This window comes from Amorphotheca resinae, assembly GCF_003019875.1.
Source record: "Amorphotheca resinae ATCC 22711 unplaced genomic scaffold M430scaffold_15, whole genome shotgun sequence".
NCBI classification, from domain to species: Eukaryota; Fungi; Ascomycota; class Leotiomycetes; order Helotiales; family Amorphothecaceae; genus Amorphotheca; species Amorphotheca resinae.
This window is the reverse complement of record NW_020194485.1, coordinates 350,410-361,990: the sequence shown is the minus strand read 5'-3', so window position 1 is coordinate 361,990 and position 11,581 is coordinate 350,410. Positions and strand designations below refer to the sequence as shown.

The 11,581-nt window shown below is 50.4% G+C and overlaps 6 protein-coding genes across 6 annotated transcripts; 2 read left to right on the top strand and 4 right to left on the bottom strand.

Moving 5' to 3' along the window:
* Positions 1-187: 187 nt before the first annotated feature.
* M430DRAFT_130021 (hypothetical protein) lies at positions 188-1,198 on the bottom strand. Its single transcript, XM_024862122.1, has 3 exons — positions 865-1,198; positions 358-808; positions 188-300 (listed from the first exon to the last, which is right to left on the bottom strand). The coding sequence occupies exons 1-3, from the start codon at positions 1,150-1,152 to the stop codon at positions 248-250; spliced, it is 792 nt and encodes a 263-aa protein (XP_024716516.1). The 5' UTR covers positions 1,153-1,198; the 3' UTR covers positions 188-247.
* A 604-nt stretch (positions 1,199-1,802) lies between these two features.
* Positions 1,803-2,291, top strand: M430DRAFT_111126 (hypothetical protein; the record flags this gene model as incomplete). Its single annotated transcript, XM_024861413.1, has 1 exon — positions 1,803-2,291. The coding sequence occupies one exon, from the start codon at positions 1,803-1,805 to the stop codon at positions 2,289-2,291; it is 489 nt and encodes a 162-aa protein (XP_024716515.1).
* A 3-nt stretch (positions 2,292-2,294) lies between these two features.
* Positions 2,295-4,158, bottom strand: M430DRAFT_37832 (hypothetical protein). Its single transcript, XM_024867191.1, has 3 exons — positions 2,961-4,158; positions 2,561-2,909; positions 2,295-2,508 (listed from the first exon to the last, which is right to left on the bottom strand). Exons 1-3 carry the CDS (start codon positions 4,065-4,067, stop codon positions 2,462-2,464), a joined length of 1,503 nt encoding a protein of 500 aa, XP_024716514.1. The 5' UTR covers positions 4,068-4,158; the 3' UTR covers positions 2,295-2,461.
* Positions 4,159-4,509: 351 nt separating this feature from the next.
* Positions 4,510-5,760, bottom strand: M430DRAFT_23475 (hypothetical protein; the record flags this gene model as incomplete). Its single annotated transcript, XM_024864910.1, has 1 exon — positions 4,510-5,760. One exon carries the CDS (start codon positions 5,758-5,760, stop codon positions 4,510-4,512), a length of 1,251 nt encoding a protein of 416 aa, XP_024716513.1.
* A 1,268-nt stretch (positions 5,761-7,028) lies between these two features.
* On the top strand, positions 7,029-9,318 carry M430DRAFT_130012 (hypothetical protein). Its single transcript, XM_024862121.1, has 4 exons — positions 7,029-7,219; positions 7,289-7,354; positions 7,414-7,425; positions 7,481-9,318. The coding sequence occupies exons 1-4, from the start codon at positions 7,166-7,168 to the stop codon at positions 9,248-9,250; spliced, it is 1,902 nt and encodes a 633-aa protein (XP_024716512.1). The 5' UTR covers positions 7,029-7,165; the 3' UTR covers positions 9,251-9,318.
* Positions 9,319-9,499: 181 nt separating this feature from the next.
* On the bottom strand, positions 9,500-11,552 carry M430DRAFT_130010 (hypothetical protein). The gene is made up of 2 exons (XM_024862120.1): positions 11,245-11,552; positions 9,500-11,167 (listed from the first exon to the last, which is right to left on the bottom strand). The coding sequence occupies exons 1-2, from the start codon at positions 11,309-11,311 to the stop codon at positions 9,867-9,869; spliced, it is 1,368 nt and encodes a 455-aa protein (XP_024716511.1). The 5' UTR covers positions 11,312-11,552; the 3' UTR covers positions 9,500-9,866.
* Between the last annotated feature and the right edge of the window lie 29 nt (positions 11,553-11,581).

The following is an 11,581-nucleotide window of genomic DNA, read 5'->3' as shown; positions in this document are numbered from 1 at the left end:
GTCACGGAAGCCGTGGGACTGAAAGATAAAGGGAGAGGGGACTTTGTTATGTTTAGGAAGAAACGGAATGAAATAGGAACCCGGATACTAGGTGTGGAAAAGAGTGCATGGTCTATATAGACTGCAAAAAGCGCACTCAGATTGAGTGGATACGGCTCAATAAATGGCTCCCCGCGAAACGTTCAAACCCGCATGCCAAACTCCGCCCAATGCTAATCATTAGCTTGCAACTCCAGATATCGTACAATTACCTCCCCTCTGGTATTGGCGTCAGATGCCCACTCTTGTCATATTTCGCCTCTGCGCAAAATCAGTTTCTGTGCAATAAACGACCTTCAGGTGTTCGGAAAGACTCACTGAAAAATGTATAGCTTAAGGTAATCTGCTCAATCCCCTTCATGTTCGGATCATTCACGAAATCAGGGTCGATATAGAAGAAAACAGGCATATCGACTGTCTCCCCAGCATTCAGTCTCTGCTCCTCAAAACAGAAACACTGGATTTTGCTGAAATACGGCGCTACCTGGCCAGGGGTGACACTGTAGGTCGCCACGCCAATGATATCCTCCTCGCTTTTATTTGTAGCTGTGTAGAAGGCGAGAGCCGTTTCACCAGGAAGTACTTTGACCTCGCGTTGTTGGGGCACAAATTTCCAAGGCAGGACATCCGAGACGGACCCGTTGAAGGTAACGCGTATGCGCTTTGAAGAAGTAACGGGTTGGAGGCGGAGAGAGGGATCCCCGCCATCGGGACCACCATGACCGGGAGCTTTGATGGGCTGGCCTCCCCAGCCTGTTGTTTGACAGATCTAGAACTATACTTAGTAGCAGTTCTATAGGCGGGGGACTGGCGACGGCAACACACCATTTTGTACATGGGGACAGAACCATATGAGAAGGCTACGGTGCCCAGTATGATACTGAGTGTATAGTACATAGTGGAGCTGTTCTTCTTCTTGAACGGCTCCCGCAGTTGCTCCATGGTCGGCGCGACATTTTGTCTAGGTTTCGAAGTATTCGATATCTTCCTGCTCATCGACGAATTGAAGAAGCCTGTTTTGGATGGCTGGCGGAGCGCCTTCGTACACGCCGAGCATGTCCAAGCTGCATTGCTGCGACCTAGACTTGATAATGCTCGGGGGAAGCTCTGCATTGTATTTTCGAAGGCGGGTTGGAACTTTGAGATTTCTACAGGTTTTAAGAGGTTTCCACGACGTTGCTCACCAGCGACTTCCGAAATGCGGAAAGGTTCCGGTCAAAAGTTAATCCGACAGGGAACTTCAATTCGCCTTTGTGATTCGTGCCTATTAATAACATCCCACAATTCGACATCACACCTCTCCATCCACCTCCTCAGCACCAAGATCTGACATCAATGGACGCGCAGTGCAGCACGGTGAGAGAATATTTACAATGCAACAGTATCTGGACCTCCAAAATGCAGCTCTACTTCGAAGATGCCACTCTCCACTAGCCTTCTCCGAGGTGATGACGACACAAAAACATCCTCCAAGACATCTGCGGGTGTCATATTCTAAAGTTATATGGGATGACATCATATTCAGAGGAATCAGGTAGGTAGTAGGTCGAGTATTTATATTCCTAGATTTCCTCTAACGATATTCTCTACTATTTTTCCCCATTCCTCTCGTGAGAGCTTTCGCGGCGTCTCTTTAACTCTGAATGCTCACCTCAACACTCATTCGCACCCTTCGTCTGACTGGCGAGCGTTCCGCAATCCGTATCCCCAAGACGACTCCTCCTATAATTTTCCGCAACGCGCCCGCCTCGTCGATCCGCACAATGGCGTCGCAGACTGGGCCCCCAGCCCACGAGATGGTGTACTTCCCCAACATGACCTCCTCGCTGCCAGAGTCCTCGGGCGAGTTTCGAAAAGTCCTCTGGACGGGCCTCTACTCGCAAGTCGTCATGATGACCATCCCGGTCGGGGGGGATATTGGTGATGAGGTTCACACCGTCGATCAGGCTCTCACGTTCACGAGCGGCATTGGCAGAGCCACTGTCAATGGGAAGGATCAGGATATTAAGGCCGGAGACATGGTGGTCGTGCCGGCAGGTACACAACATCAGTTTATCAACACTGGACCAACACCGTTGATCTTGTATACGATATACTCCCCCGCAGAGCATGCGCCGACGACTGTGCATCATAACAAGAAGCAGGCGGATAAGGAAGACGAGGATGGAACTGATCGGGCGCCTGACTGGAGTAGGAGGAGTAAGAAGGAGAACGAGGATGCTGGGTTGGTGAAGCTTAGTGGGAAGTATTAGTTACTTTGCACAAGTGAACCTGGTTGTCGCAGTACACTGGTGTACGAATTACTTTTCTGATTGCGAATCATATCCTCCAGCACAGCCATTTGCTAAGATACGAGTTCCTTTGCGGCTCAAGCACTACTATATATGTGAACTCATAATTTCTGGGGTATTTCATCCTATTATCAGATATCCTTCAGGTCTCCAATAATTGCTAGGAGGGCAACAAGAGCTATCTCACCAGTCAGCATAGGAGTGATTCCAGCTCTTTCACGACAACTTACCAGCTGCCGCAGTGACAATATACAGACTTAGCGTCCAAGCAGTGACAACATCACCCTGACCATTCATGTACCAAATGCCAATTATCAGCGACAACAGCAGGGGCACAACGACAATGATGGTAAGGCGGTAGCTCGACCAGTGATAGATCAACTGCAGGGAATATCTGCCTTCCAATGGGTTATTTTTGCCATCGTTGAGATTCTTGTGTACCCAGCCTTGCCAGGCTACAGCTACAGTGTCATCAGAATGACGGTACGAAGCTGTATAGGCAAGGAAGAATTGAAAGAGGATTGCCTTCTGGGAAGTGGTCAGGAGGAGTGGTATGTGGGCTCCTCGAGCAATATCACACTACAGAAAGTAAGTCTTTGTTCAGGTGAGGCAGGTGAACTTCAGAATTGCCTTGTATAAGCCAAACCCTTGCAGACTCTTCAAGGACAGGAATCTTCTCCAGCCTCTAACATCACTCTCCCCGTGTCTCAGGACGTGGAAAAGTTGTTCCTTGTCGTCAAATTGAAGGATTCGCTCCTTTGGATCGCTTGCGGATCTGAGAAACCAGCCAATTACAATATACGGCGTTGGCTCCGGCATCAGCCTTTCGACCTGGCGTTTAATATCCTCGCGGGTTGCTGCCCAAGGTTTGTCGAAGACAGGGCAATGTCCAGAAGAAAGCAGAGAATGCCTGTCTTGGGAATGGCTCTTCCGATGCCCAGTGCTGAAGTTCTGCCGAATTCGCGATGCGGCTGATAATACTTTTGAAGCAGTATTGAACGGGATTTCTGAGGTCTGGCTAGCATCATTGACCATTTCCGGGACTGCGACCGATCTTTCTTCTTTCTGTGACTGAGCATCAAGTTCCGTCTCGGAGGTCTGGCTGGCATCATTGGTCATGACCGGACCTGGTGATAGTACTTCTCCATTCGAGGTCATGAATCGAGGTTCAGATGGATGTCTCTGGGAGTTTTTCATAGTCCGCATCGCCCTCTTCTCTTTCAGTCTTTGGAAAACCCTTTCAGTAGCCTTTTTGAGGATCCTTCTCCGTCGTGCCATCAGATAGAGCAGCCAAAGCCTCGGTTCTCTCATCCTATCCAACCATTCTATCCTTGCTTTCCATATCTTTCTCTGCTGGTAAGTCTCCCAGCTCCACCACGGAAGGTCTCTCACCAGCTCCTGCAATCGTACCTGCTCTCTGCCAAAGTCATCGAACATTTCTTTGTATTCCCCGTAATTGTAGTTCTCCTCCTCGTCTACTTGAAGCAGCTTCAAGAAGAGTCGTGCTTCCGTCGAAGTAAGTCCTACGCGCCGCGTGCATTGCTCGTCTGCCCAGAAGATATTTCCATTCGCAGACTTGATAATCGGAGGGATGTCGTCGAGCTGAATTATCTCCCGTCTCCTCCTCGGGTCTCGACCACGTGACGGCCAGGATAGGAGAGGGGTCGCTCCCAGCCCCGAGTCCTCAGGCTCGCCTGGTGTTTGATTCTCAAGGTCACGAGAATAATCCGGGTCCATGATGGGATTTTTGAAAAGGGGCGATGATCATGACATGGTTGGGCACAAGAATAGAAGACAGGTGGCGAGAGAGCCAAAAGACTTGGAGGGTTGGTGGGCTAGGGAGATGTATTAATATGTGCATTTTCCTCTGGAGACCGTCGAGGCGTGACTGCCTATTTAGGATCCTAGCGAGCCAAGATCTCAGCCGCATCATGGGTGTGCTGAGTGCTTACCTGGGCACCAAAAAAGAGGAAGGATCTTCTTGTTTATCATTGTCAGCGGAAACAATAAGGTAAGGGCTTTCGGTGATGGGGGGGAGAGGCTGACCATACTTCGCACACGAGACATCATCACATGCATATGTGGAACACAATTTCTGACCCTTAACGACAAGAGTTTTCTGCTCACGAGACATTTATTATTATATGTTTATCCTCAGGCGGCCAATTCTATGTTCTGACTATAGCGACTGTGAGGTCCCTGGACGGTCGCCGTCCTGTGATTCCATCTCCATCTGACCAGGATAACCAAACCCCCTCCTGACCGCCTCCGATTCTGTGCCAGAGTCCATAGACTGATCGCACTGACTACCTTCAGTCTCAGATGCTTCGTCTGTAGATACGGACGCCTCCCGCCAGATAGGTGTACCTGGAATGTTGTCAAGCCTGATTGCTGTCACTGGCACCTGGCTCATCTCCTTGTCCTGCTCTCCCTCTTCCGTCTCGGTAGTCGTAATTGTCCATTCCCACTTTCTCTTCTTTTCCCGAGATCTGCGCTTCCTGCGTGCCGGGGTTGCTATTTCGCTATCTGCCATCCTCCTGCGCATCTCTTCAAATGGACCTGGGGTCTGCCCACCATCTCTGGTCTCGTTCCCAGTATAGGCCATTGTCACATCTAGTGTGTCCAATGCCGCACTCTCTGGGTCTGTGGCAGAAGATGGAGAATCTTCGATCAAGAGTTCAATATGTGATTTCACATACTTATTCGTTGTAATGGTTTGCGTGAGGGGGTCGTTGTAGCCCACTTTCTTCGCAGAGCGATTCGCTAATCGCATGGACGTTCGACTTGGCGTACCGGGTGTTGCTGTGCTACGAGGAGGGAGTGGCGAGTTTCGGAGGATGCTGCGAAGACTTTGAGGGTGCGTATATGGCGCGACTTGGTATTGACTGCTGATCGTGGCTCGCCGCCGTGGGGTTCGTGGAGAGCCCGTGCTCTCTTGGTTGGCAGCATTGGCCGTGAATCTAAACCTTGGCGGCGACGAGTCCATAGAATTGGCAGACAGAGGAGGTGTGAAAGTGCACGAGGGTGTGGTGGGTTTCAAGTCATGGTACGAACTTGGAATGGCGGAGCATGGGGTGTCGGGGTACGTATTCGCGAACGGCTCTGGAGTTCGAGTGTGTTGAGACGGTAGTATATAACTATCGCCTTTGCTGGCTACTTTTGTCTCCAGTCGTAAGAGGGTAGGCCTGCCATTCGGAGCAGTCCTGGAGTCAGAGACCGACGAAGGCTTGGCAGTCCTGGGAGAAGAATTCTCGATAGCAGCAGCGTAGGCATTTGATAGTGTATTGAATGCAGTGGGGGACGTCGGATCAATGTCTGCCTTCAATGCCGTCGAAGACCGGCCAAACATCTGCGCCGTGCCAGGCGCTTTTATTTGAAGAGACAGTCTCGGCCGCTTGGGAGGAGACGAATCTCGAGGAGCGAGAGACATAACTGATGAATACTGGGGTATGCAGGGAGCAAGCATCATAATAACTCAGATGGAAAGACCAAGCAGCCGGGTATGGTCCGAGGCGCGATAACCTGTGACGGGCTGGACGATACCTGCGTGGTAGGACTTTCGTTGGAAGACAATAGAGATGATGAAGTCGTGATGTCGTGAGTTCGTCAAGGTCGTCGCTCAAGTCGTGAAAACAGAGTGTGAATAGAAGTAGACACGATAAGTATGGAAATGGAATAAGAGAGATGCAGTATCGAGATAAGATAAATAGACTGTAGATATACAGCAGCCAGACTATAAGGGAACAGTGGCGTGCCCAAAATAATATCCCCGTGTTGTAAGAGGATGGATGTGATGCAAGTGATAAGACAGGCGGCGGGTGCAGCAGAAGCAATCTTAAGCGCGGTCCCGGGGGGGGGATGACGGGGTATTTCTGTATTTCCAGAAGCAGAGGCCAGAAAGGCCAGGAAGGCAAGGGGACAGGATGCACTACATCCAGGAATTGAAGACGAATTCATGACCTACCGAGCGTGAGAGTGGCTCCTTGAAGCGCTGAGGGGGCCGGTGATGCGGCCTTTGTCACATTGTTGCGCGAGGATGTTGATTGGCTTGAGGCCAGTGGCGGCTGGGACCGACTGGGTTGGACCAAAATATCTCCCGCCACTATACTTATCGAACCCCCGGGTTTCTATTTCGAGATTGAAACCCTGCAGTTTGCGTCAATCTAGTCGCTGGTGGGACCCTTGGTGTGGATCGAGATAGGGCCAGATCTACAGAGCGCTGTAAAGTGCCGTGCCCTCTGTACGTGGGAGGGAGTCGATGGGGGAAGAATGAGGATGTCGAGGATGTCGAGGAACGAGGAAAGGATACGGCATCTCCATGATTGAGGATTGAGGATTGAGGATGAAGGAAGACATAAGAGAGATTCTGGAGATGGAAGATGGGAGATGGATGATGGATGATGGATGGTGGAAGACGACACAGGATCTCTAAGAAATCTCTTTTGGCTTTGGTACAGCGAGTAGATGCGCTATCGTCAGGCGAAGCCCTAACCGAGACTAGCTCCGAAATGTTCTATGTTCTACCGAAGATCATCCGTAAGGCAATAAGGCCGCAAGACGGTAAGTCGGTTGTTCCGAATCACGGGGCAGCTATCCCGAGGCACCAACCCACATCCGGATTAGAAACGGAGACCTCCGTACCTATTTCGAGCCGACGGGCGGGACGATACAGAAGATATACTTGATTAAAGTTGATCCTGTATAGACCCGGACGAATCTACCGTTTCCTACGACACCGAATGGCTCCAGCGAACTTCCCGCTTCACCGGTTCCGTTAGCAAGAGAGCAAGCATGACGCCCGTAACGTCTTGCGCACGCCTTCAGCTCAGCTTGCCATGATCGGTGCCAGAAAGACCAGGAGAAATGACTCCAGAGTCATCGTGCACTTCGTAAGCCAACTCAGCCTCCGCCTCTTTCTTGTACCAACCAACACGCCAACAAACGCTTACAAGCCCTAGGATTACGACTGTTTTTACGCGTCCGTCTTTGAGAATGAGAACCCCGCGCTGAAATCCCTGCCTTTGGTAAGTGCTTGACCATCTGTTCTGTTGCCCCGCGCTGGATGTAAGGCTGATAGCGAAAGGCTGTGCAACAGGTACCGTACCGTGGCCGCTCTTCTTTAATGACCCCAATTGCTCAGAACAGCCTAGAAACAAATTGTCGTCACCTGCAATTACGAAGCTCGACGTAGGGGTTTACACAAACTCGCGCTGATCAGCGAGGCCAAGAAAATAGTCCCCGATCTTGTCATCGTATTGGGAGAGGAGCTTGGGCGATTTCGAGATGCTTCAAAGGATCTATACAGGTACCTTGAAGGTTTCACGTGGAGTGGAAAGGTGGAACGGCTTGGCTTTGACGAAGTGTTCATGGACATAACGGACATTGTCGACTACAACCAGAATCTGCTCAACCCAAACGATTTGGCACATTCGTTCTTTTCCCTCGAGCGCAATGATCCTACCGTCGGCTTTACGTTTGATGCGACCATATTCGCCGGTCATACCTACCCCCCTCAGCAAATGCCTTCTGCTATTTCGAACTCTCAAGGCAATGACTGGCTTACTACGCGCTTAATCCTCGGGTCCCATTTTGCTCAGCACCTCAGACTTGGCTTAGATGAGGAGAAAGGATACACTTCGTCTGTTGGGATATCCACGAATAAGCTCTTGAGTAAACTCGTTGGGAATCTTAACAAACCCAAAGCACAGACCACACTCCTTCCGCCGTACGATATGCTCGAAGATGGCATTAGCTATAACGCGGAAAATACTCAGGAGAGCAATGTGACGATGTTCATCGATGGCCATGACATTGGAAAAATCCCCGGGATTGGGTTCAAGATGGCGCAGCGAATCCGCAACCACGTTCTCTCGAGGCCCCCAGAATCTGGCACAGGCTCGGGCTGGGGCGGTACGAAGGAGTCGGTAACTGTGCGCGATGTTCGCCTCTTCCCCGGTATGGGTCCTGAAATGCTCGAGAGAATTCTCGGGGGGCCCGGTGTCGAGCGAGGCATTGGTAGCAAGGCCTGGGGTTTAATCAATGGCATTGACGATACTGAAATCCAGAAAGCAAAGAAGGTCCCGTCCCAAATCAGTATCGAGGACACTTATGGGCGTCTGGATACTATGCCACAGGTCTTAAAAGAGCTCCGAAGGCTTGCCACCAGTCTCATCAAGAGGATGCACACAGATCTGTTAGAAGATGATGACGACCCCGAGTCGGGATCGGGGTCCAAAAAGAGGTGGAGCGCAAACCCCAAAACGGTACGTCTCTCTACCCGACCTCGACCCCCTCCAAACGCAGACGGGACAAGAACGAGGAGCTTCAACAGGATATCAAGATCCGGCCCACTGCCGTCCTTCGTTTTCAACTTGAACAACGGGATTGATTCCATCGTTGAGAGACTGGTCCAAGAATGTCTGGTTCCAATGTTCAAGAGACTACATCCCCCGCACGCAGTTTGGAATCTCAGCCTGATAAACATCGGCGTGACCAACATGGTGGAAACGGCGCGCGAAGACGGCGGCGGTGCTGGAGGCCGCGACATCAGCAAGATGTTCAAGCGGCAAGAATCCACGCTGAGAGAATGGCGAGTCGCAGATCGAGACGTGCCTCCTGACCCCGTCCATGGCAATGATAATAATCATCATCATAATCATCAACAAGCAGAGCCAAGTGCTGGCGATGGAGCACCGAATGATGATAATGATCATGATGATAATGATGATATATTGGCAAGCTCCGAGGACGCCATCTACGAGACGCAGCAGAACTCGATAGACGATGCGTGGCAAGAAGAAGAAGACGATGATGATGAGCGGCCAAGTTGTGAGATATGTAGACGCTGCGGAGCCATGATGCCGGCTTTCGCTATACCTGCCCATGAGCGCTTTCATAGTCTTGAACAAGAAGAAGAATAACAATAATAATAATAAACCATAATACTCATCTTTAATAAAAAAGGGATCCCCGCATTGCTGAATAGAATAGAATAGAATAGAATAGAATAAAACTAGGCTTTGTTTGCCCTTGCGCGTAATGTGGATGTGGATGTAGATGGATGGATCGTGTTTCCTATGTGTGTGGATAGTCTCGTCTTCTTTACCTACCTTACCTACCTTAGCTTGAAATATCATCATTCACTGAATACTATAGATAGCTCAAGCATTGGCTGTGAATATATTATGTATTACCATGGTATATAAATAGATAGATAGATAAGATAGTGTAGATAGCTAGGTATATGCTACAGGCCGCAGTTTACCTACTAGGTACCGTAAGGTATGTAGTTGTACCTAGGTAGATGGGGCTACATATATATATCAATGATCATCAGCCTGAGGAGGAATTGCGAAACATAACATAACGTTTGAACATCTTGTGTATCATTAAAAAATAACCAACCAACCAATTAGGCCTATTTCGTCCCACACTGCCTCTTGCCCCTCCGCCGTGAACTCCAAGTCCTTTCGCCGAGGGACGTAAATATATATATAGAGATTCTTTTTTTCGTAACCTACCTAAGGTACCTATCCATCACTTGTTTTGTAGCGCGTTCAGCCGCTGCCGCAACATCTCGTTTCCTTGGAGAAGGTTCTCTAGCCATTCCGCGGACATTATGAGAACGGCACTTTTGCTGAACCCTCCGCCCCGGAGGCCCGGAACCAGCTGATTCAGATCTTCGAACCCTTCTCGGATTAATGTTCTCCTCTTCTGCTCACTCCTGATGTGGTTCTCCCTCTTTTGCTCCTCGGTCAGATTCTCCCTTGTTACTTTGGCCGTAGTGGCAGATGCAGCCCCTGACTTTCGCCGCTTCTGATTTGGTTCTGATGAAGGTGTCGGCGATTCATGCTTGGTTATCCTTGGCTTCCTATTGACCTGATTATGCGTTGTGGCCGACAGTGGCGAAGGCTCATGCTCATCCCTTTCGTCCTGAAAGTTGCTCTTCCTCCGTTTCCTCGGGCTAAAATCTTCGTCTTCTTCAACCTGTCCGATAGATCCGGTTCTTTGATGGCCTGTGGAAGTGTGGGCTGGAGCTGGGCTCGATGGCCGAGTAGTCTCGGCGCTGTCTAGCATTTGCCTTGTCTCGAGAAAGGCGTCGGTCACGGCCTTTACCCGAGATCGTTCCAGTGCTGCCACCTCCTTCCTCTGATTGCTAGGTGGAACGAAAGGTTGAGCATTATTAAAACTGGAATCTGACCCCCACTGTATGTCGACGTTCGCGTGAGCCAAACTGGCTTGTCTGTGGCGACGTGATAGCTCAGATTGGCTTCCGAAAAACATATCCGTAGCGAACGGATCCCGCATATCGTCCCCAGATCCAGATCTTTCTTGAGCAGCTGCACTGGATTGAGTAGGAGCATATCGTGACATTGACTCTGGCCTGGCCTGGCTAGTCGCTGGCGGGATAGGGGCATTCCGTGGCGGAAATAGTGCTTCACTGGCCACACTACGTGATCGGGGATTGGATCCGTTTCGGAGAACTGTTGCTGCTGCCAGAACATCTGCCGATGTTGAAGGTGGAACTGGAGGAGCGCTTCTAGCAGGGGGACTCATGTCACTGTAATTTGTGTCCGGCAATCCATGGGACCAAGTTTGCGGTTGTTGGCCGAAGGAGGAGGAAGTCCGCATAAAGGTCGGTGGAAGCTCATCCCATCCCAGGACCAGCTCTGATGCATCCGGGGAGTTTATGAAGAAGTCATAATTAAACTGATCCGAGGATACGCCATCGAAGAAGCTGTCCAGGAACTTGGACTCATTGTCGTCGAGTAGAGAAGGGCCCGGCGCCGGGGCTGTTGGGGAGGGGAAGGGAAAATTCGAAGGGGTATCAAAAGAATCTAAACAGAGAGGTTAGAAGCTGTGACTGCAGTTTGCGAGGAGACATCGCAGAGCATATAAGAATGGCATAACATACAACCAAATGGCATGTCAAGGTCCGGCGGTTTCGACGAACCCATACTAGGACGCTGAACCGCAAGCATGAGTGCCGTAGCCTTGGGCGACTGGAGGGGAAAAGATGTTGAGCCTGGTGGAGGTTGTTATTCTCAACGATGCGATGGGTGATGGTTTAGAAGCGATGGTTTAGGAGAGCAGAATGCGCAGAACACTGGCTCTCATCTCATTATCGTGAAAGCTTGTTTTCCTTGTTTTCCGGGGGCGTGGCGCGATTTGAGAGTTGGAGTTGAGGAGTTGGGGTCAGGCGATGGTTGCGCAGGGATGAGGATGGTATCGCAGGCGGGACTGGAGCAGTT